Source organism: Poecile atricapillus, chromosome 1 (assembly GCF_030490865.1).
Source record: "Poecile atricapillus isolate bPoeAtr1 chromosome 1, bPoeAtr1.hap1, whole genome shotgun sequence".
Classification (NCBI taxonomy): Eukaryota; Metazoa; Chordata; class Aves; order Passeriformes; family Paridae; genus Poecile; species Poecile atricapillus.
In genome coordinates this window covers 91,387,636-91,412,139 of record NC_081249.1, presented here as the reverse complement: position 1 = coordinate 91,412,139, position 24,504 = coordinate 91,387,636, and the positions used below count along the sequence as shown (strand labels likewise).

Sequence of the window (24,504 nt, the reverse complement as noted above, 5' to 3'; positions counted from 1 at the left end):
CCATGAATTTGTTAGTATGGAAAGGCTTCGAGAGCTGGGAAGAGGAGGCTGAAGGCACTTAGCTGGGCAAGATGGCTCTGCGTGCATGGTGTGGAGACTGAAATATGAATATCTGTCGTATGGAAAAACACGAGACGTGATTATTTTGTTTTAAACAAAGTTTCAGTGCCTTATGGGTGTGGAATATTTTGTTTTCATTTTCCTTGTTTGTTTGTTTGTTTGTTTCATTTTTGGTGAGTTTCAAAGACCTTACCCTAAAGGCTTCTCCAGTCTCCAATCTCATGCAGCACTCCTGAGTCCTGAGTTTAGATCCTTACAGTGAGATATTTCCATCCTGACAGAGAAAGGGGAAAGTGGAGGAAGAGGAAGGACAGATTGACCATCATGTGTCCTTTGTTGCCTGGAGTTATGCTCTTGATTGAGTTGTGTTGGAGAGGGGAAGCAATCAGACATGCAAACAGAAATGCTCTGTGTTTTTCTAGAGGTGAAATCATTCATTCCAGCTGCTTGCTGTCAGTGAGGCCTGGTGTAGGGAAGGTGAGGGCTTCCTGATCCCGCAGGTGTCTGCACACTATTCAGACCCCACAGCCTGCCAGGCTAGCTGCAGGGTGTGCCATTCTGATTACTGGCTTGTCTTCTCCTGCACTGCAGTATCTCTTCAGGAGTTGACATGCTCTCTTTTCCAGCAGCACCTGCTGGGACAGTGGGACTCCCAAGCTCAGAGAAAAGACTGTCCATCTGGTAGTGTGAGTGGCTCAGAAGCTGCTAGCTCATGAGGCTTTCTTAAAAGAGAGGGAACCAGAAGCAAGCTGCAGATGTGGCTGGCAGGCCTTTGCAAGTGTCAAGCTTGTGAGCCTGCCAGGGTCTGGAAACTCCTGCCTTCCCTTCTGGGGCAGTACCGGTTGCCTGGGCTGTTCTGTGTGCAATGCAGCTGCCTTTGTGGACATGGAAATCTCAGGCTTAGAGGCATGTCCTTAAGAAGATTCCATCCATTTTACAAAGCAGAGTGTAGTTCTGGCTGCAGCTTACCCTGGCAGCCTGACAGTCTCTTATACCCTTCTTGTAAAGAGACAGTAATGCTATTAAGGCAGCCTAATTTGTTGACAGCTTTTGTATTTCATACTGCAGCAGCCAGGGAAGAAAAACATATTGCTGTAATCTCTCTTATGCAGAGTGGGGAGGTTCACCTTCAAAACCAGGATTTTCATTGCCAGGCATACTCAACGAGGCAAATTACAGATGTAACCCAAATTTGGGAGCTAGTATCTCCCTTGAGTCATATCCTCCATTTCAGGGCTGTCAAACAAAGCCCACAATGTTTAGACTCTTTAAGAAGCTATTTATGTGAGTCCTTGTTCTTCCCACTGCTGAGTTTCAGGCTTCTGTCTTGGAATCTGATTTAGGCTTTTTAGGAAAAAAATTAAAAAGAGTTGCCCTTGCTTGAGTAGAACAAGAATTTTGAGCGTGTCTGTGCAATTGATTTGCCTTAACCACTGCCAGCTGAGAGTGTGGGCTTTGAGAGCAGTTTGGCACAAATCAGTTCTTGGTGGCTTGGAGGCAGTCCTTGACTATCACTTCTCTCTGGGTAGACCCACTTCTGCCCTCTATCTGGATAGAAAAGTTTGTAAACTCTTCTGGGGCAACCTTTTTCCTCTCCCTACCTGAACAGCCAGAGCTGAGGGCTTCATGGGAAAGTTGCAGAACTTTGTGCTGTGTTTTAAGGTCACTAGTTAAGGTCTTGTGGCAGACAGCTCTGTGGACTAGGTGTTACAGAGCAGATTGCAGCTTCCCTATTTCTGTGGCTGTGCAGGATCTGTTAACAGCAGCAGAAGTTCTAATGGCTGGTGCTGCTCAGAGCGCTGTGAGAAGCTACTACACATATAGAACCCATCTCACCCTGTTGTGGGACTGTTTCTCTGACAGCATCTGCCCCTGTGGGAAACCCTGTGCTTTGTCTAAAGGTGACCCTGCTGTCCCCTGCGTTCTGTTTCCCCTTCCTGCAAATAACTGTCTGGAGTTTGGCTTTCATTTATTCATCTCCATGTCTCATTATGTTCTTGTGTTTGTCTCTCTCCTCTTTCTAACTTCTCACTTTCTGTGCTCTCACACTGTCTTGATGCTGAAATGTGATATGCTCCAGCTGCCCTTGCCTTCAAACTGAAAGCATATATAATGGGGGGTAAGTTGCATCCTTAGCATGTTCACCTCACTCTGCCTTTGTGTATGTTGTGTGAGACCCTCCATCCCAACTAACTTCCCTTGTCCATGTGCCAGAATGCCCTCTCTAAGTCTGTGCTGCCTTGCAGGGTTTCAGCTGGAGCTCCTGAGGACCAGGGAAGGGTTTACAGCATTGGCTGGGAAGGCTGGAGCCCCAGAGCACGTGTGACAGCTGCTGTGGGGTGCTGGTCTGTCCCAGCCCCAGCCCTGTGGCACTAACACCGCCTTTGTCTCCTTTGTGCCCATCCTTGCCCCCGCAGGCCCGGGGAACAACGCGTCGGGGCAGTCCCGGGCCATGATCGCGGCTGCCGCCCGGCGCAGGGACTCCAGTCACAACGAGCTCTACTACGAGGAGGCCGACCACGAGCGCCGCGTCAAGAAACGCCGGGCGAGGTAAAGCCACCCTGTCCCGGGTGAGAGCTGTGAGGCTCAGCCACGTGGGGCTTGCTGGGCCTGGAGGGTGCCCCTGACCCACCGTGAAGGGGTGGCTGTAAATCTGTCGCAGGGAGGAGGCTCATGAAGCCCAGATACATAAGGGGTGGTGACAGCTTGCAACTGGAATTATCGGAAGAACATGCGTGCAGCTGAGCTCATGTATACGAGGCACATAAGCTAACGCAGTGCCCTGGATAAGGGAGCAGTCCAGTGTTTGACAAGTCTGCAGTTACTTGCTCTAGGAAATCCCATTATTTTTGCCCATGCCCAGGCTTGTATTGAAGTAATCCAGGGACAGAATCGGTGGAGTGCTTGGTGTTGCCCATTCATAGGTGAGGAGAATATTTTTGCTTGCAGGCTAGTCAAAGGGACAGTTTGACTGGCTTTCAATGAATTGAGCAGGAAAGACTTGATCACAAGCAGTTATATTTTGTTTTGGAAAATAGATATATCTTCTGCTAGTCATGCTTAGGCTGCAGAATTGATGCTTTGTTGAGGTGACCTGAGACAGTGCCTCTGTTTGCTCAGGAGCCTAATTTATCTAATCTAAAAGCCTAATTGCAGTCTGTAGTTAGCATACCTAACAGTTTGAGGCAAGTTGCTTAGGGCAGGCTTCCCTGAACTGAGCTGTGTTTGGAAGGAATGTGTCATAACTGGAAGGAGCTGGCTTGTTTTGAGTTTTCTTTTGGCAGTTTGTTTCATTGGGGAAATGCTGGCACTACATCCCCTCTTTGCCTTCTTCAGTCTGACCTATGTTCTATAGCCTCTTGTCTTTCAGCCCTCTTCCAGCCTTGGAGAAATAGGAACTTAAACTTGCCCTTCTGTGAAGTGTAGCATCCAAATGTGGGCGCATCTCCCATGCTTGCTGAGTTTGGTTAGAACAACTGCTTAGTCAGAGGGGAAACCATCAGTCACTAGGTAAGGGCAGATGTTTCAGGCCCGGAGTTTAAAACTGCTTTCCACCCCCCACCTCCCCCATGTCAAATTAAACAAAATGGGCAGAGTTCAGGGCTTCTCGTGCTGTTCCTCATGTACAGTCTGAATGAAGTATGCTATACCTCTGCTTGTGGTGAGGCAGCTTCCCCTGGCTTTAAGATGCATTGGATATTGAGATCATTGTGGACAGTCATTGGTGACTTGAGAGGAGAATGAAGTATAAAACAAGTCCTGTCTGAGGGGGCCGAAGAGTTCTGTTGGGTGGCTCTTCCATTACTGTTTTTTCCTCACTAGCTGCAGTGTAGCCCCTCACTTGCAAGTTAGCCCAGTACTGAGTGTCATAAGACATCTGTTCTCCTTTTATGGTGTGGTCTTGGTGTTTGCTCACCTGTGCCAACACAGGAATGGTTTGCAGAGGATGCCTTTAGCTACAGTGTTAGGAGTGAGGAATGGAGGAGTGTTTTCACCTTTGCTGTTCAGTGGAGGGTGCAGCGCAGTCATTGGACAGCATGAGCTCTGTACCCAGCTGGTGGAAATGGGAGCAGGCTGCAGCTTGTGAGCGCGGAGTGTCTCGGAGCAGGTTGAGTCCTGGGTCACACGGGGTGTGGTCAGCCTCCCCCTGAGTGCTTGCCTGTCCTGTGCCTCGTGCTGCAGTCCTGTGTGCTGGGACCGATGTCGGTCACACACGGTTTAATTCGGACACACGCGTTAAACCCAAGTGCAGCTGTGTCTTGTTTGAGTCGAGTAGCTGATGTTTATGCTGTGCTGGCAGAACCAAGTGCGGTGCTCAGGGCTTGACATTCTTGATCCTGGTTTATGGCCCTCAGTTGCTGGGTGTCTTGGGCAAGGAAGGAAGAGCTGCTTTCTACCCCTTAGACTGTCAGTAGAGAAGATTCTGTGTAAATTGGTGGCAGGCAGTGACTTGATGGCAGATGGGAATAGGAGGCTTGTAAATCCTGACTCCCAGGCTCTGCCTTAACCACAGACCCATCCTACTTCTCGTTATGACTCTTGCTGTCCTGATTTTTTTGCTGCAGGCTTGTGGTTGCAGTAGAAGAGGCTTTCACTCACATCAAACGCCTCCAGGCAGAGGAACAGCAGAAAGCTCCAGGAGAGATGATGGACCCCCGAGAAGCAGCCCAGGCCATCTTCCCCTCCATGGCAAGAGCTCTGCAGAAGTACCTTCGCACCACCCGCCAGCAGCAGTACCACAGCATGGAGAGCATCTTGCAACACTTGTCCTTCTGCATCACCAACAACATGACACCAAAGGTAATGAATGCTTTCTCTAATGCAGCTGCAGGAGGGAAGGAGAAGGGGATGGCACAGCTGTGTGTGCAAGCAGAACAGGAAGTTGTCAAGGGAGGTGAGTGAAGGCTTTCATAGCTGGTCCCTGTGAATTGACCAGTGCGGTGTAGCTTGCATCAGGTCTTGAAGGGAAGTAATATTTCCTCTGCAGCATCTTCTTTTTCTTTTTTTCTGAAAGTGCCTGTGAGGTATTTGTTCTTGAATCCAGTTCAGCAAAGGGAATGCTTAATAAGTGTTTGAAAGGGTGGCTTTGAGTCACAGGAGTTTTCCCAGCTGGCTTATGGTAGCAGGATGATTCAGGTGTCAATCTGCAAAAGACCTTTTTGGTTTTCTGTCCCCTCTGCCTTGCTGCATTTTGGACTGCTAATTATTGCCTAAATCTCTGCCTCTCTGACAGTGTTTCTAATTCATGAGCTGCTTGATCAAACGCAGTTTGCTGCTCCATGCCCTGACTGTGACTGTTGACTTGCAGACACAGCAAGGGACTGAATGATAAGGGAAACAGGTCACACAATTCCCCTCCCACTCTCTACCTTCCCTTCTAAGAACACCCCACAGTCCTAGGGAAGGGTTATTCTTGGACATTCACCCAGGACTTACTGCAGTAAGAAATGCTGTCAAGAGATGGGTCTTAGTACCCTCTCACTGTGAGCCACCTGGGACCGTGCCCAGGTATGTAAGGGGATTTCTGCTGCCGTTAAGATTGCAGAGGGACTTTAAAATACAAGCAAGGTCAAATAGCGTTTTGCATTGTGTTTTCAGTTTTGCACCCTTAGGCTGAAAACATGGAAACATCTGTTTACCACCTTAACTTGGCCTGAAGGAGAGACCCAGCTGTTCTGTCTGGGAGTGTAGTTTTGGGATCGGTTATGGGGCTGGTAGGGGAGAAATGACCTCTGCTCTACTGAACTGCTGCCAGATGGCTGTGCTGAAGGCAGAAGTCAGGGCTATAACTTTGCAAACTTGCTGGGATGGACTGAAAGAGGATCTCCTGATGTTTATGTCTGCTCCTGGGTCTGAAAAGCTGAGAGGGACTGGGGAGAAGATGTCTTCTGAAGTGTGAGAGCTGAAACAATTTGCAACATGGCAAGCCCGTGCTCGTGGAGCTGTATTTGGGGATGGGAAGAGATCAGGGCGAGTTGTGGGGCTGGTGCTAACGTGTGTCCCGCTCTTGGCAGGCATTCCTGGAGCGTTACCTCAACCCAGGCCCAACCCTCCAGTATGACAGGGATCGCTGGTTCTCCAAGCAGTGGACGCTGGTCAGCGAAGAAGCGGTCACAAGCGGGTTACAAGACGGCATCGTGTTTGTCCTCAAGTGCTTGGACTTCAGCCTTGTTGTTAATGTGAAAAAAATCCCCTTCATCAAACTCTCAGAAGAGTTCATAGACCCTAAATCTCATAAATTTGTCCTCCGCTTACAGTCTGAGACTTCAGTCTAAGGGATTTTGAGGGTGGGTTGTTGGGAGATTTTTTTTTTTTTTTTCAATATTGTGCTTTTGGGTTTGATTTCCCCAATGCTGACTGAAACTGGCAGATGATGGACCAGTAATATTTGACCATCTGCACTTTATTTGGAAAGGGGAGGGGGGAGTTGGGATTTCTTATCTAGAAAGAAGTATCTTAAGAGGCAACAGGGCGACTTGGCTCAGTTAGCTCAGCCTTGGAGACAGAACAGATTTTTTTCTTTGCCCCTCTTTTCAGGCATCCTGTAAATCCCGCGCTCTCTCTCTGTGCATGGCTGCAGTGTCAGAGTTGTTCTTGGAGCTCTGCCTTACACCGTGCATGCCTGTAACCTTGTGTCTCTGCTTTTGCCGCCTGTGGCTGCTCCTGAGGGTTCATTGCTCACCCGTCCCTCAGAGAAATCTCCTGGCACACAGGGTGCCACAGTCCCTGCTCACTTAGGGAGGAGGAGATATCAAAGGGTGGGGGTGTGAGGGGACTTCTTTATTCTTCTTTTCCTCGTCTCCATGTGCCTCTTCTGTCAGTGCTGGGCCTGTATGGGCATAATGGGATGGTTTAATCCTCTGTGAAATTGCTTGTCTTGAACTGGATCAGCCCATTTACAGCTCTTCAATTTCTTTTTTTTTCCCCTTAATCAGTGCTTATTAGTGAAGTTGTTCTTCATGTCAGAGCTCCCTGGTATCTCTCCCTTGCTTCCCTCTGTCCTGGCTTCCCTCTGTCCTGCTTGTCAGCATCTTTCTCAGGCACGCCCAAGGCTTCCTGTTTCTATCTCCTCTGTCTGACTTTCTGAATGTGTTTCTCCAAACACTGCTGCTTCCTTTTGCACCTGCAAGGGCTGTGTATTTGCACTGGGACAGGGTCAGTAAGTAGCTGGCTCCTCCTCAGATAAATCACAGACCCTCCCTACGTCTGACAGCCTCTTAGAGGGGGCACAGGCAGGAATGTGCCCCTCCCTCTCTATCCAGCTTCAAGTGTGTCTGGAGAAAAGACGGGCAAAAACACTTCCCTCCTTCAGGAGAGGAGCCAGGGAAAGGCTAACCTCTGCCCCATTCACTTGATTTGGAGAACTGTTGTGCTCTGGAAACACTGCAGTGACTCCTTCCCCACCATACGCCTTCAGCTGTAGCTAAGAAATACCAAACAATGCCTGAATGTTGAAAATCTGCCTGCCTTTCTTGGCCTTGCTGTACTGTGGGAGTTTCTGCTCAGCGTTGGGATCTGCTTCTGAGAGATGCAGTTTTGTTTGTGAGGCTGCCTTTGCCCACCAGTACAGCTTTCAGGTGTGAATTTAGTCACCTGAGATTTAGAAGGTTCGCTTTTAACAGCGAGCCTAAATCGGGCTCTGAAGTCTGATTGCCAGCACAGAGCATGGAGTGATGAGCCAGCTTCAAGGCTGGCAGCAACCTGAAGGTCCCTTGAGATCCATGTGAATGTAAATGATCATTTCATTCTGCTCAGTCTTTTGCCATGCAAATGTTCCTTATCGGGCAGGATCTGGCCTGCCCTCCATATGGATGTCTTAATGAAGAAGGCCCTAGTTCCAGCAGTGTGTAAGTCAGTGCCTTTCATTGCCAGCCTGCACAGCCTTCTGAGGACGGCTGTGACAGCCCCTCCTGTCCCTTTTGGCCTTTTCCAGCCCTTCCTATGGCAGGTGTGGGCTGGCTGATGCCCACCACAAGCTGGTGGGAGGGAGCAGCCACCTTAAACAGGGATGCTGGGGGCAGGTTAGGAGGGTCCATGCTCTTCCAGCCTCTGCAGCTGTGGAGATGCGTGTCTGACAGCACCTGTGGATAGTCCTCTTGGGATCAAGGGAGCACCCTGGTGAGTGAGGGTCCAAAGTGATGATTCCCCATCCAAGTGACACCTGCAGTTTCCTGCACTTTTCTTACACGCGTGTGGTAGTCTCCTGGATCCTTTTTAGTCCATGTAATGTGCCTGACATGGTTGTAAAGAAACTGGATGGCATGGCACATGATGGGATTATGCCCTTTGCCCTTAAAGGATGGGAAGCAGGTAGTGTTTTTCCTTCTCTAAGCTCAGTGTTTGGGTTTTTTGGCAGATCAGGCCTTCTGGTAGTCTGTAAGGGGACTCCTTTATTGACTGTTGCCTTCGCAGTGTTTTACTTTGAAAAAAATAGGTTGGTTTATTCCTTTAAAAGAAAAAAAAAAAAAGTAAAGGAAGGAGAACATATAAGTGTCTTACACTTGGCTCTCCTGAAGATGCCTGCACCTGGCTTTTATGATGTGCATAGCCAGCAGTGTGGGAGAGACGGGGAGTAGCTTGGGAGAGTGTGGAGCACTTAATACCTGTGTGGAGGCTACTGCCTGTGGCTGACTTGGATCATTTCTGTGAAGCCAGAACAAGAACCACCTTGCCAGGGGCTTGGGTGTGCCATGTGTATGAGAGCACCTTGTCACAGGCACATCTGCAAAACTTTATTACTTTCCCAGGATTTTCTTCCCCTTTCCTTTTCCCTGTCCCATGAGGAGGGGTTGTCTGACAGTATCTGCTCAGGAAACTCATGTCTTAATTTTGTTAAATTCTTTAACACATGGAGAACCAGACGGAAGGAGCGTGTGCTCAGTCTGGGTCTGCTTCTTCATCTTTGTGCTGTGGTTCAACACTGCCTTTTCTGCCTGCTGCCACAAAGGACACTGTCAGCAGGGGCCAACTCCTGCATTAAATGTTCTTCCCTATATCAGCAGCATGAATGCTTTGCCTGATGAAATCTGAAGGAGAGGACTCTCTCAAATGGTCTCTTTAGAGATGCAGCCTGCTTAGGGGTGAGGACAGACTGAAAGGGGAACCATGCTTCCTGAATATTCCCTGTTCTGGTATTTTTAGTGACATTTTTCAAGATCTCTCTCTTGCTTCCCTTCTCCATGCAAAATCAGGGGACCACTATCATACCTACCTCACCGGAGTGCTGTGAGGCTAAACTCAACTTGCTTTTAAGTGCTTTGAGATCCGCAGTTGGACCTGTGGCATCTGTAGGAATTCAAACTCTGTAAAAAATACTGAGCAGTGAGTGCAGACTGGTTTGTTTCACTCCGTTTATAGCCAGCTAATGAGTAAGAATGGAGTCATAGGGAATGAAACTCTGATCCAATTCCTGCAGCCCTTACTTTTACCGAGCTTGCCAAGAGCTGAGCATAAATACAACTTGTAGGGTTTGCCAGCCAAGTGCAGGCTGTTCCTCCGAATGCCTCTCCTATCCTGCACTGTCTCCTTGCACGTATTTTCCTTCCTCTCTCCCAGTCTGGATGTTTGTACCTGGTTGAGAATTGTGGGGGGTTTATTAGAATTCAAGTAGTTTTTTAAGACAACCCTGTTGGTGATGGAGTGGTCAGTGTCCCCCTTGGAGATGATCCTTGCACTGGACGTCCTTCACTGGAAGCTGAATCATTTGATAGGGTGCTGTGCCCAGCCAGGAGTGATGGTGCCCCACTCCTCTCTTCCATGTTGGCATGTTTCCTGTAGCTCAAGAATGCTGCTCAGATACTTTAAAGGCTTTGGGTTTTTTGCTCTCAGATTTATTACAGCCTAAATCCAAAGCCATGCTGAGATCTTGCAAAACCAGATGCAGCTGAGACTTTCAAGTGTTCTAGAGCAGATGGAAATGGCTGTGGGTTTCCATGAAGGCTGGCTTTCTCTTTCCTGGCTATAAATTGAAAGATGTGAATTTCTTACAGCTTCCAGGAGTGTAGGGGCAGATACTACTCTTAATGCTTTGCCAGTCCTGTAACTGGGCATGGGCAGGTGGTAGTGTCACATCTGTTGGCCTCTCACTGCCATGTGGCTTCAGCCGTGGGTGCAGACTCTGTGAGGCTGTCCTGGGTCTCAGTGTCCTTTCCCACACCTGGAAGCTGAGCAGGCAGCACTCTTGGAAGTGTAAGCATTGTAGCACTCCCCTCCATAGCGTATCTGCAGGGCTGGGAGGTGCTGAGGCTGCGCTTGGAAGCTTGGAGGCAGTGCTCAGCAAGGCTCAGGTTTGGAGATCGGAACAAATCCCAGCCCTTATAAAGCCTCCAAACCTTTTCCTTTGGGATGAGGCTCTCTGTGCAGCACCATGGCAATCTGCTGATGCTGAATACAGCCAAAAGTTGTAGGGAAGAAATATCTGGAGCTGGTCCTGCCCCACATAAATAGCTTTGAAAGATCTCATTTGAAATGTGCTCACTTCCAACACTTGCTGCTGAAGAAACTGAAAAGATCCATAACTTGCTAAACATGGAAACCTATTGAAGCCAGTTTCATCTTGCTCACCAAAAGTTGTAATTCTGCCCTTTTCAAAGGATAAACAAAAGTCTTGCAGTCTTCTGCAAAAGTGCTGTAGTCTGGTCACGAGCTGGCTCCTCACTTGGGCCCAGCGGTGCCCAGCCGTGTGAGAGCTGCTCATGAGGTTTGCGTGCAGGTGTTTTCTCATTCAGCTTGTGTGTGTCTGTGTGCTTTTCCCCCTCTAGTGTGCACATTATATGTGTTTAAAGCCTCAAGCCAGACTTGGTGGCTCAGTGTTTCAGCTGTCCTTAAGAAGGAAGTGCTCTTGGAATTGAGCTGGTTTTAGAAAACAAACAACAAAAAAAAAAAAAAGGAAAAAGGAAACCCTCCAAACTTCTGTTCTGAAAGAGATGGCTTTGGGCCATGACCTCTCCTAGGGGAGTGTGCATCCTCCTGCGTTCAGGCTGCTGCCTCCCATCGATGACCAAAAGTTGCCCTTCCCGGCAGCTGTGAGCGGTGCGGATCGCTTTGGGCCAGTCCCGAGCAGGGTCCCCGCCGTGCCAGCGGCACAGCTGGCATTACCTGCCCGTCTGCATCCCCCTAGCAGACTGCATCTTTTATCCCTGGTGCACACGGAGCCCTGTGGGCAGCAGGCAGCCGGCCCTGCCCTGGGTGTGCTCTGCTCAGGGAGGGAGGGGACCCTCCCTTCCCTCTGGCTGCTTTCTGGGCACCTCTCACCAGCTCTGACGATGCTTGGGGGTATCTCCTGTGTGCACAGTGGGGAGATGCTGTGGCCACTACTTGAACAGGCATAACTGTGAAGGAATCTTACACTCTTCTGTGCCTGTTTCTTTGAATCAGCATTATTGTGTCTTGGGGAAGGGGGTGGGAGCAAAATGCCCTTCCCCCGCCCTCTTTTATCACTGTGTAATACTTTTTCTACACACACTGTGTATAGTAAGAAGGGTTTTGCCAAGGTTTTCTAATTAATAGACACTAACCAGCATTTCTTTCTTTTTTTCTCTTCTTTGCACATGTGACTTTAACTGCAGTGGTACATGGTCTTTCTGTTTTTTTCTAATTGTGAACTTAAGTAAGCAAATTCCTGGTGTCTGTGACATTAATGCACTGTGGGTTTAGCCTTGTAAATTGTTCTGTTCCAAGCTGGGTTCTCTTAAGTTATAGCTGGATGGGGTTTTGTTGTTTTTTAAACTGAAACATAAAACCGTTTTACACTTTGCATATTTTGTACAGTAAAATTCTGGAAATAAACTGAAACCAGATTTGATTGTTGCACTCCTTTCTCTTACTCTTTCAGACAAAAAAGCTCTTCTGGCCTTCATGCATTCCTTAGCTGTGGGCAGGAAGGGCCCAACAAACCTGTGGTTTAGCTTTTTTGAGGTTGTCTTTTTGTCACCCTCATTCTAGGCCTTTCTGGTCTGCCCTGCCACAGTAAAATGTAAACTCATTTATCACTCCTGAAGGAAGACTGGTAAGTAACTGCTTTGAACACCTGAAATCTCAAATGATGGGGAGCAAATGCAGCTGGGGAAGTTGGGGGGGTGTTTGACTGGAGTGGGAACAGGTTTTTCTGCCTCCTGTGTTCTCATGGTTTGCACACAAATTAAGAAGTGCAGGATTCACTGCCGAGTGCCTTATTTGGCTCTGGTGGGGAGGAGGAGTGGCAAGAGGCAGAAAAGCCAGTGCTCCTTGTTTGTGTGGATGCTAGCCTGTGCTCTGCTAAAAAAAGGTGCAGGGATCTCACCTCAACAGCATCTCTGGGTGTGGCTTTCCCCACCATCAGTTTCCATCTCCAGCACATCAAGAGCTCAGAAAGATCAAGCAGCTGTGCCCAAGGAAATGTGGGAGCAGCTTTTTTTTCTAGGTGTTCTTTGGTGCCCACTCTTCAGGCAAGCACAGCCCAGATCTCCTTGGTGGCTTCAGCTGCTGGAAAAATCCACAGGGTGCTGCTTTTCAGTGAAAGTGCAGCAGTTGTGAAGATAAGCAGCACAGACAGAAATGCCTGTAGAGAGAAACAGCCTCATGGGTAAATCTCTGTTTGTGGGGAGACAGATGTATTTGGGCTAGAAAGAGCTGAACTAAGGCCTGGGAGGAAGCAGGAAGGGTGGGATGGGGGTGTGCTCTGTCCTGCCTTCCCTTGATCTCTGCTTTTCATCTGTCCCCCTCATCCTGCTGGGGCTTTGGCAGTGCCCAGCCCTGCACTGTTTGCAGGTCAGCTCCCAGAGATGGCCAGGGTTAGGGAAGCACTGCTGCTGCCCTGCAGAACCTCAAGTGGGGGTGCAGCCATTGCTGGTCCCCTCCTGCCCATCAGAGGAAAACCTGGCTTGTTGGACTGGAGCTGTGGAGGGAAAGGCTCTGTGGGAGTTGGCCACAGGTGTGTCATGGGAAGGTGTAAGCAGCAGGAATTTGGCATAAACAAGATACTGGGCTTGTCAGCCTCGTTCCAGGCTCTTATCCTTGAGAGCTGTGTCTTTACATGTGAGTAACGCTCTGTTTCATTTCTGGGATTGTGCTGATATCAAATCCACACCTGACTGCTGCCAATTGTGGCGCTTTCTGTCCTGCTGTGGGCTGTGGAAGCTGATGGAAGGAACAGGCTTTGCTAGAGGGACTAGTTCCCTTGGCCGTCACCCAGAGCTCACATATCTGAATCATAAAGGGCTGTGGTATGTAGCTCAGCAGAAACTAGAGCTGAGGGAGCTGGTCTGGTTTGGTCAAGTCTTTTCACTGAAGTTGCACAGACTTTTGAGGTGTGATGGAGCCTCAGGTGCAACGCTGGGTTACGTATTATAGACCCAAACCTGAGAGAAAGGGGATGGAGGTTTTTACTGGAAAAAAAAACAACCACTTGGAGAGACCTGGTATCCTGAACCAGGGCTAAGCACCTTTTGCCTGAAGGACGTACTGGAGTTGAGGAAGAGATGCCTCTCCTACAGCGCCCTTCTTGGCCATATGAGCATGAGACGCTGTCTGCCCTGAGACAGCACAGCACCAACCACGGCTGTGGGTATTTTGTGGCTGAGCTGTGGCTTAATTCATGTGAAGATTGATTGGCTCTGGTAGATGATGGGACCAGGCCTCACAGAACAGAAAACATCGTCTGTGGGGAATGAAGTAGGAATCTGTGGGGCAAAGGGGCTACATGCAGTCAGGGTGTAACAAATGGGGTAGGAAAGGGATTTATTGCCTTCAACAACTGGCTCCAGAGCCTTGCTTGAGGCCGTAGCAGGAGCTTACCATTTGATATTGTTAGCTAAATTAATAGTTCAGTGAGACATCTGGCTGTGGAGGTCAGTGGGCCTTCAAACCCCAAAACATCTCCTGGAGCAATGAACTGGCTCTGCAGTGTCAGTCTGCTCCAGCTCTCAGCTCCTGAGAAGTGCAGGAGGGGTTGAACTCAAAGGCTTCCAAAGGGTCCTGGAGCTCGAGACAGGTGGGGTAGGTGCAAGGGAAGGGGATCTCTCAGCAGAACATGGCGTCTCACAGCAGCTTCCAGGAAGGGAAAGTGTATTGGGAGTTGGCCAAGCAGAGTGCTTTAATTTGTCTTTCAACAGCACTCCTGAGTTTATGTTGGATTGGGAAGGGGATGGGTTTAGGTTACAGTCCTTTCCGGTACTGACAGATAATCCACTGGGGCAAGGGCATCCATTCCCTTTTCATGTGTGCATCCATGGACTCCTGGGTCAGGAGGTGCTGAGAGAAAAGAGAGCACTGAGCACAACATGTCTGCAAAAGTAGGGATGGTGTAGTGGGGTGATGGCACAGATCTTTAGCTGTGCACAAGGTTACCTGAGTTGCTTTGAAAAGCTGTAACAAGTTTTACAGCCCTGCTGTGAGCTTGTGTGCTAGTCTGACATGGTGCTAGGAAAGTGGGGAGTACCTCAAACTGGAAGGAACCTGTTCTCCTGTTTGCCCCCATCTCCCTGTCCATCTCCATAATTAACTTGTAAAAGGTTGTGGGTTATTTGGGATTTTTCCCCCTGAACTACTGCTCACATCATAGTCTGCATTCAGGTTGGGGTGCTCTGCAAAATTGCCAGCCTACTCCAAAGCTCTGAGCTGATCTTCCCTTCCTCCAGAATCTGAGGACCTGAATGAAGACATCTGTACATGACTTGGGGCTTGCTCTGGTTCCAGCTCAGTTAATGTGACCAACCTGGGCACCCCAGGAGCCCTCCTGCAGTGGCACCGCTCCTTGTTGCCCTCCTGAAGCCTGTGGTGCTGCCCACAGGAGAAGGAGAGCAGGTGTTTGCTGCAGAGACCACAGCCAGGACAGAGGGAACAATCAGTCTTTGGGCTCTGTGTGGACAGTACTAAATACAGCTTAGGAAGGAGGAAGATGAATTTTACCTTGTGGATGTGCATTTGATGATGCTCAATGCATCCATCTTGCTTATGTATAAAAATATGGAGCAAGAAGAAAAGCCTCAAGAGAGACAGTAGCACAAGGCAATGTGAAGTCAGTGGAAGAGACCTTAGAGATTAGGGTGTGGGTTTTCCCTCCAGCATCCTTAGGAACATGAAGGGACAGAGGTTTAAAAAAACTGAGACACCACCAATTGCTCTAGGCATGAAGCTACACTGTAAATTGAAACATTTTAAGTCTCTTCCAAAGGCAGCAGTCAGGTTTACAAATGCTTAAACGTCTAGTCTTAGTTGTCTTTTTTTTCCTTTTTATTCTTTTTCTTATTATTTAAAAAGGTAGCACAAATGAAAAGTGGATGTCTGGGGAGAAAGGAGATGTGTTTGACAAAACACATTTGATTCAGCCTTTTTAAAAGTTTTAAGAGACATTCAGATTGGTGTGGCTCTTTGGACTTCTCTTCAGCACAAGTCAGATGCTGTGGGCATGCTTTAGAAGAGGGAACAAGAAGGAACTGATTATATCTGGGGCACAGATGTGAAACAGATCTGCAAACCTTTTAGCTTCTATTTTGTGAAAGCTCATTCTTGAGTACTCATAATACCAGATCCTACAGCTGATTATAATTTTGCTTTGTAAGTGGTTGTGAGAAACTGGTTTAGTAATTCAGTAACTAGACTGTGGGAAGCTGTGCAAATTCCTTCAGCGACTTCATTTTGTGGGGTCTAAAATGTTCCTCAAACATTTAGCTACTTTTGTTGTTCAATAACTTCTCTCTTTGTCACTAGCAGGAGCAGGACTTTGAATGTTGAATTGAATTTTAAAGCAAAAATCAAAATCTGACACCAGACAACTGTCAGGGCTGCTTTTTGGTCAAACATCGCTTTATTTTTCAACTGTGTTACTGAGGGAGGGACCTGATTGAAGCTGGGCTTTCTCCAAATCCAAAAGCACATGAGGTTGCCCATGGCTATTTAAGTGATTTACCACCCACGACCAAGGGAGGGCTCAGTCAGGACAGCACTGGGAGTCTCTGGCAGGGAGGTGGGGAGGTGGTTCTCTGCCTGCTGTTGATTGTGGGATACCCCCTCCAGCAAACTCAGCTCGTTTAACCCTCAAGGTTTATTCCTTGTATGTGAAGCCATGACACTTCTGCTCAGATGATGTGGTGGTGTGATTGCTGGTGGCACTGGGTGTTACTGGTCTCTTCCCACAGTGACAGCAGTCAGGGCTTGGTTGCAGGACCGTGGTTCCTCATCTAGATTTTGGGGCAGTGGGAAAAGAGTTCCACCAAAAAATTCTTCTGTCCAGGCTGGTGAAATGACTTTTCCCTGAGTATGTCCCACCTGTACCCCTCAAAATAAAAGCCAGCGACAGCCTTGTCTGGACATCTTCCTCCTCAGAAAGGAAATGTTGTCCCTCCTCCTGTTCACAGGTGTGGGGATCCAGCACAGGCAGTTCGTGGCAGTGGTGTGAAGGAGGCTGCTGTGTCCCTGGGCTGGGGAAGGGGCAGTAGGGGCAGGGAAGGGCTCTGTCCTTCAGTGACCCTCAGTACCATATGCTGCGGGGGTGGGTTGAGAAGAAGAGGAAAATGGGCTACATAGAAATGGAGAGAGAAAATAAATTATTGGAGCCAGTGAGGGTCAGAAGAGTATTAAATCAAGAGGCATGAAAAGAAGGTGTAAAAGCTGTTTTCTTGTTTTCCATAGCATTAGGGACAATGCCCTTAGAGTGCTTTGCTGATCCCCTTTATCACAAGGGGCTTGGCAAGAGGAAGCGCAAGGGGGGAGCGAGGCACCGGAAGGATCTTTGCTTCCATCCCAAAGGCAGTTTGTAATCTGATTCCTGAAATGGCTCTTCAAGCTGCAAGGAAGCTCTGTAGCTTTTCTTTTTTTTCCTTTAAATAGCTTAGCACCTTTTAAACCTGGCAGAGTGTTCTGGGAGCTGGGCCAAGGCCCTGCCCCATACGGGTCCCCATTGTCATTAGATGTCATCTTCTGCCAAAGAGGTGTGAGAGTCATCCCACGGCTGTCCCCAGGGGTACTGACCATCCAAGGCCTGCTTTGCTAGAGGTCAGTGGTACAAGGGAGTGGGGAGAAGACAGGGGATGCTGCAGTGCAGTGGATCTCAGGTAGGACACAGTCCTGCTGGCACAGCCTCATTACTGAGGCCAGTTATCCTTCCTGCTGTGCTTTGCTGTTTCCAGTTTCTAGCAGCTGGTCGTGCACTGCATGGCATGGATGTGCCTGGGGTGTGAAAGCAGCCAGGAGGCAGTGAGCTCTTTGCCTCAGAGGGCTGGGGTGCTTCTTGCCTGTTTGCCCATCTTCCTCTTCAGCCCCCCAAGTCCAGGCATTGGTGTGCAACAGGCTGTGTGTGGGACTTCCTCAAAGCCAAAGCTTTGCTGCATTGGAGAAGAATCCAGATGCAGTCTTGTCCTCTTTTCACAAGACTGTAACTCAGTGGCAGCTGGGAAGTGATATGTTCCTGTCAAATTAATTATTTTCCTGGGAATAAAAGACGATGTTTTCTGTTTGGTCTCTGTAATGAATCCGTCATTTCTTTAGGTATGATATGCAGACAAACATGGAGAAGCAGCCGGTGTCCTCAGCTCTGTGTTCACGTTGGTGTCTGGCTGAGCAGCTTCATTCTGGGCTGAGAAGTAGCTGAGATCTCTGGTTTTACTATGGGACTGTTCCTTTCCCGTGGGAGACAGGAGACTCATCACACCTCAGAAACATCACAAAAACTGCTGACCCTGAAAACACGGAGTAATCTGCCAGTTCCAGAGTGTCTCCCTTGTCCTTTCCTCCTGCAGCTGTTTCCCAAAGAGTTGACATAAACTCAGAGCACTTTTGAGTTCACAGAGCCTCTACATCAGCGAGTGCTGCAAAGGCAGAAACTTTCTCCTCCATGCTGTAGTATGAGAGCTGCAGCTGCTCCTAATGGATCTCCTTCTCCCTTGATTGTTGCCCATGAGCAGCACAGGATGGGCTGTGATACAGCACCCCAAACAAACCCCTCGGCTGTGCCCCCCAGCCTTGTGTCTGGGGCCTGGGAGGAGGTGTTCCTGCCACATATTGCATGTGGGGTCCTCTCTATCACTGGGGACAGATAAGACCAGGTTTTTGAGTACTTTGGGTATTAACTTGACAGTGGTGGGTTAATGGTCAGACTCAATGATCTTAGGGGGTCTTTTCCAACCAAAATGATTGGATGATTCTGTGAAAAAACTGATCAGCTTGAAGCACTCGTGTTTGGATGAGGGCAAAATAAAATCTCCGTCTTTATCTGTATAAAGACCTTTCCAATATATCTAGTTAACATGCTGGAGAAAAAGAACTATTTGTTAAGAGAGATGTACTTGTTGAGCACTCAGTGCTGCCCACATACACAAATTTATATTTTTTTTAAAATAAAGGGTTGTTTTGTAGGTTCCTCATCCAAATGTGCTGTTTCTTCTCAGTGAATAGTAGGCAGGGTTAGGCTGACTTTGCTCCTCAGGGCCACCAGTGCCTTTCAAATGCCAGGTGTTCCTACTTGTGACAGAGGAGCCAAGGAGCACCTTAGAGGAGAGGACCGGAGTCCTGTGTGTCATCTCCATACCATTGTTTTACCTGTCCCTGCAAGCAAAACACTCAAATTCAAGCTGCCGTCTCCTTCACAAGGGGCACTGCATCATTCAGCAGTTTGATTATTAGGATCTTGGGGTAGACAAGGTGTTACAGATAAATGGGAGAGGCTTTGCTGCCCACCCATCCTCATTGCTGCCATCCTTCCTCTGTGGCAAAGCTTTCCTAACTTTTTATGCGATTGTCCCAAAAGATGACGATAAACAGTTCCTGTTTGTGGGCAAAAACAGTGATGAGAACTGTTATGGTGGACTGAGGGAAGAGAGAAAGGGCAGCCCCATCCCTGCACCATGAAGGAGTGGCAGCTGTAGGATTAGCTCTTTCTTGCATAACTCAAGGGAAACTTCCCATAAACCACTGGCACCACTTTGCAGTATGAGTTCAGCCTCTACACTTCTACATTGTTTCTTTCTTTTCCCCCTAGAGGTCTGTTGTTTTGAAGTGTTTAAGTGCCTGTGAAACACCTGTGTGCTTGAACGTGGTGCTGTCAGCAGGGTCTGACTGCTCTGCTGGGGTAATCTGCGCCTCTCAGAGCATCTAGAGAGGGGAACTTCAGAACAGAGGGGCATCCACAGTAGGAGAGGATCACACAGAAAGCACTCAAGCAATTGGCACATCTGGAGATTGTGCCAGTTAGGAAAGGCACAAGAGGAATTTTTCATTATTCTTCATGTTTGGAGTGACTGATGAGGAGGCACATGGCCGGTGCAGGCTGCACCTTATGCAGGGTGAAACTGTGCATGTTTTGCTCCTGGGAATAGCCCAAAGGTAAAGATAAGCTAGTTCTTTCCTCAGGTCAGTAGTTGTCCCTTAATCAGATGCCAGGAGACTACCAGGGGAATACTTCTGCCTCTTCTTGTTCCTTACCACTGTAGGTGAATGAGACTTTGAGTCCTCCTCGCTCCCTCTCTGAGCAAACCTCTTGAGGAAAAAGCAGAAGGAGAGTGCTGGGCACCCTGTCGGCCAGCAAAGAGTAGGGTGTGAGTGGAAGAGAGGAGGAGACCTCCATGCTGAGAGCACTCCGAATTTCAAAACTTTCCGAAGTTGTTCATCACCCCAGAGCAACCAGTTGATTGTTCTCCCTGAACAGACTCGGCTCATCTTCCAGGCAATCATAAGGAAGCATGGCAGAACAAATGGTTGACCTGGGGACTTTGCTGCCTTGTCTATTCTTCTAACAGGCTGTATCTGAAAAGCACATGTTGAGGGTTTGATGCTCAACAAGGAGCTAACTTGGCCTGTAGTCATCTACCATGTTGCACAGTATTCATTCAAGTGCATAGAGACAGAGAGAAATCCAGCTATGTGTTGTTCATGCTGGCATTTTCCACCAAGGGGATATGGCACACATGGGAACATATCAATACTTCAGCTATTTTATACCAGTAGTTTCAAATTTCTATTTCAGTCAATGTAGAGAGAGTCAAAGAAACTGAAAAGCAAACAGGAAAAAAAATATCTATAAAATCTTGCTTTGCAATTAATCTGATAAAGGAAATATATAGAGTGTAAACCTTGTTTCTCAACAGGCTGACTCACATTTGCATAACTCAGACTCCTCTGTCCCTCACACTGTAACTTCCCCTCACATCACCTACCTCTGTCCCAAGCCAGTATAAGGAACAATGTTTTTCATTTATAGCAAGAGAGGAGATGTGTACACTACCTATGCTAGCATCTCAGAACAACTGGAGAACATCTTTATAAATCTATTTATAAAGATAAAACCATCTCCAAACTCTCCATTCATTGCACTATTACCAAAGACAAGCTAAGACAACTGAAATCTGCCAGCATGGGAAAGCAGGGAAGCCTAATGCTGCCACAGTGACCTGCACATGGATGGTGCTACACTTGCCACGACCATGGTACAGACCCTTGCCTTTGTGAGTGGCCCTCTTGACTGCAAAGTGGTCAAACCCTGAGCTTCTTCTCAGCCTGCAGTCAAAAGAGGCCTCTCACATGGGAAATCTGAGTCTCCAAGCAGGGAGAAACTAAATACTCGAAAGGCAAACAGCTTGGATCCATCTGCTGCTCACACCCCAGTGCACCTCATCCACTATCTAATATGGATGTGTTCCCTCCCAACATCTTGATCATGGGAAAAGGCACTACACGGGCTTTGGGTGAAGAGTCAGCAAAAGCTGGAAGGTCATGGGGAATAGGAATGCTTCAGGGTGGGCCCTTATGGATATTTCCATTGGCTTGGCTCAGTGCCATGATCTTCGGACTCAGTGGTTTGGACTCACTTTGGGCTCAGAGCTGGGCCAGCCTGTCCAGCAGTTCAGGAACTCATGAGCTTTGTGTCTTGTATCAGGCCCCCTGCACTGACTCCAGCTGTGGCCTGAGCTTTGGAGAAGAAAGAAGTTCAGACAGGGGACCCGGTGTTTGGTTTTGTATTGCACTGCCAGACAAGAATATCCTGTCATTATGTGGAATCACTGAAAACTTTAATAGCATCCCTAAAACCTCCCTCCCCTCCCAAAGCATTTTTCTGGCTCTTAGCACGTTAGGGAGTAGCTACAGACTCCCGCAGCAGAACTTGCAGGATTGAGTGGTCTTGGCAGAGTAGCTGCAAAGGGCATTATGTTTAATAAAAGGGCTAAACTTTACAGTTAGGGTTTTCCCTATGTCTTGAAGTGAGATTTGGTCTTTGGATGTTAAGTGCTGGGCTGATGAACACAGAAAATACAAACTGGCTCCCTGCGTCCCTCTGGCAGCAAGCAGGCAGGCACTTTTCTCCTGCCCTGGGACACTCGGGGCAGGTTCCCTGCAGATTCCTGCTGTCCTTACTAAGGAGGCATGATTTGCAGCGGTGCTGGGTGCCTGCAGGTGCTGCCCTCCGCAGGGGCAGTCCCGGTGGCTCAGCACCGCTGGGAATCAGGCAAGGGGGTCCCGGCACGGGCGAGGGCAGGGGGAGCGGGGCAGGGGGGAAAGAGGAGCGGCGGTGCTTGCTGATGCTCAAACATAGGTCTTCCATTGGAGGGACCTGCCGCAGGGCAAGGGCTCTCGGGCCCCACAAGTCAAACTGCACAGAGTCACAGTTAGTCATCATCATCATCATCATCGTCATCGTCGTCGTCGTCATCGTCATCATCGTCGTCATCATCATCATCGTCATCATCATCATCTTCATCGTCGTCATCATCTTCGGTATTTATCTTCCCGGAAAGCACGTCCTCTATCCAGTCCTCCAGCTCCTCGGCTGTGGGCAGGTCATCATCATCTCTGATGTCCATCCAGACGCTGTCAGCCTGCGGGGACAGGTGATGAGGGGTTAGCTGCTCTCAGGGACACAGGGAAGAGGCGGGGTACACGGCTGTTGGGGGGTGAGGGTTGGAGCATGGCTGGGCATCAGCCCCCTCTTTCTACAGCCTTGGGCATCTCTCTGCCAATGCACTGGGACCAGCACTTCCCCCAGGAGCGCTGCTGTGGCTGACCAGGGCAGTGGGACTGGTCAGCAGGTTTACAGGAGTGTGTGGTGCTGTGTGCCCTGATGAGATGTGTGCCTGCTGCCTACACCTGTGAGCAGGAGCATTGCCCACCTGATGCATTCCTCACTCTATCTGGACTCCAAGTCTGCATAAAGAGATGTCAAAGAGACCTCTGCCAGCACCTGCTGGATCACCCTGGCTTGCAGACATCACAGTGTTTCCCTCCTTCCATCCAGAGCCCTTCTGGGACATCTTCCTTGGAGCCTTCACAATCCCCTGACAGCACTCTTCCTCCCCAGCCTCTTTTACAATCACCTTTTCCTCAGGACCTTGCTCTGGACTCTCCATGCGTGATAATAACTCCTGCTCTTGGAAGACCCTTCCCTTAGATCACCTCATGCATGCTCCCATGCATGGCTGAGATGCACAATGTAATAAATTATGGTTGTATTAAAAATTCGGAGTGTATAAGAAAGATATGTTTTGTAGAGACAAAACAAAATATAAAGCATGGAAAAGCCTCCCCCCCCAAGTGGGATGAGGCTTTTTGCCAAGGAGTTGCTGATTGCCAGCAACGCCCAAGATAACTAACCAAAACCGGCCCATCAACCCAAACAAACACACAGGACACGGATCATCAGGAAAACAATGACACTAGCTCGGGAAATTATCTACCTCCGGATCCAAGCAACGCCCTGCGGATTCCAGTGGGTAGAGAAACCGATCAATAGGAAAAAGACAAGTTCCAAAAGAAAGGCTTCGCCAGACTCAAACATTTCTGTGTTGAAAAAGCAATCAGGGGAAACAAAGGAGGAAACCCGGCCGAGATACTCATCGGCACCAACCCGGATTCCACCACCCTGTCATGAAAAACTTAACATTGCAACACACAGAGTCTCCTTTGCATGTGAGGAGATTCTGGCCGGACACGAAATAATGTCATCATTCTATGTCAGGAAATCCATTCACTGGACAATCAAGGACACTTGGTGAATGGAACTTGCCTGGAATTTTGGCCTGAGGACTTAAAAATCCTATAAAACCCCAATCCTGAGGATGCTCAGACGTGGATTTGGGAAACCTATACCTCCGGTGTAGACCCCTGTCCACCCAGCGCTGCGCTGTTCTTTTTATTGTGGGTTTTTATCGCTGTTTCTGTTTATTATTGTTTATTAATAAATTTCTCTTTGATTTTATCCCAAAATTGCCTTTGCATTTATAACAGATTGGTGCCGTGACTCGGATCGGAAAAACTGTGGGAGAACCTCGCTATCCAGGGGGGTACCCCCGCTGATTTCAGCGGCCTGGGAAGCCGAGAACCTCCGCAGTTCACTCCGACACCCGAACCAAATTTAGGCTGAGGTAAAAACCACAATAAAAGAGAAATACGGATCCAGGAAGAGCTCGGGAAGAGAAGCCACGGCTTGGTAGCTCATAAAAAGTCAGTTGTGCACGAAGACATCCTCGCAGGAAAATTGCTGTAAGTACTGCGAGGTTGAGCGGGGTGATTGGACAAGCGTGTGTGAGACGTGATCTGATCACGGAGCGAGTGCGGACTCCAAAGCCGCGGTTCCATCCTCCCGCGAGGGAATTGGCCGGCTACGGAGGAAGCGAATCGGTGTGAAGGGTCTCTATACGCGTTTGTAAAACCTGGGGCCAAAGGGGTGCTCTGGGGGACCGATCAAAAAAGGGCTGGAAGAGGAAGAGGACGTCCAGTAGAGCTCGGGAAAGAGTAAACTCTTCTAGCAATTAGGATCCAGGAGAGGTCCGAAGGAGAGATCAAAGCGCTAAGAAAAACCCCGGAACAGCAATCCGAGAAGGTGAGTATTAGCAGACTTTTTTGACTCTCAAACTACAAACACAACGCAGAGTACTAGGTAAGACTTTTGGTTTTTTTTCTTCACCATGGGACAGAAAAAGAGTAAAATGCAAAAGCCAGTAGATACGAAAAACCCTTCCATAGAAACGAAGGAATTGTTAGACATCCCACCAGAAAGTCCTTTGGGTTGGTTGTTAAAAGAGTGGGAAAATTGCCCTGAAAGGAAAAAGAAGTCCAAGGCAAAAATGATCTACTATTGTGCCGAGGTTTGGGGTGGACAGGAACTGAGGCCCCATCTCACTTGGCCAATATTAGGAACATTTGAAAAGTGGATGTGCAATGAGTTACTCTCGTATGTAGAGAGCAAGGTTTCCTCGGACTCCGAGGAACAGGAATATGCCCGACTCTGGCTAAAGGCCAGAGTAGGACTATTTCCGATGAAACTAAAAAGTGAAACAAAAACAGAAACCTGGGAGCCCCTTGATCATTTACCTCCTCCATACCACGGGCCGGCAGGATCTCCCGTGGTGGACCAAGTGGTGCCATCAGCTCCCACGAGCTCGCTGGCACAACCAGGTGAAGCACACACATCGCGAACAGGGGAACCGGCGCCAGCAGTGGTTCCGGTGGCCCCTCCCCTGGCTCCTCCTGTGGGAACCGCAA

The 24,504-nt window shown here is 48.7% G+C and overlaps 2 protein-coding genes across 3 annotated transcripts in view; one reads left to right on the top strand and one right to left on the bottom strand.

Annotated features, from left to right (window-relative positions):
* VANGL1 (VANGL planar cell polarity protein 1) overlaps nucleotides 1-10,959 on the top strand; it is a 45,003-nt gene extending 34,044 nt beyond the window's left edge. The window contains exons 6-8 of one of the 2 annotated variants that reach the window (XM_058850338.1): nucleotides 2,478-2,610; nucleotides 4,626-4,860; nucleotides 6,075-10,959. In XM_058850338.1, coding sequence (XP_058706321.1) covers nucleotides 2,478-2,610; nucleotides 4,626-4,860; nucleotides 6,075-6,335 — 629 coding nt within the window. In that variant the 3' untranslated portion in view covers nucleotides 6,336-10,959. Of the gene's footprint in view, nucleotides 1-2,477; nucleotides 2,611-4,625; nucleotides 4,955-6,074 lie in introns of both variants that reach the window. The other variant, XM_058850346.1, reaches the window with a different exon arrangement.
* Nucleotides 10,960-20,284: 9,325 nt separating this feature from the next.
* Nucleotides 20,285-24,504, bottom strand: part of CASQ2 (calsequestrin 2) — a 43,693-nt gene continuing 39,473 nt past the window's right edge. Inside the window, exon 11 of the mRNA XM_058838874.1 lies at nucleotides 20,285-21,842. Coding sequence (XP_058694857.1) covers nucleotides 21,633-21,842 — 210 coding nt within the window. The 3' untranslated portion in view covers nucleotides 20,285-21,632. The remainder of the gene's footprint in view (nucleotides 21,843-24,504) is intronic.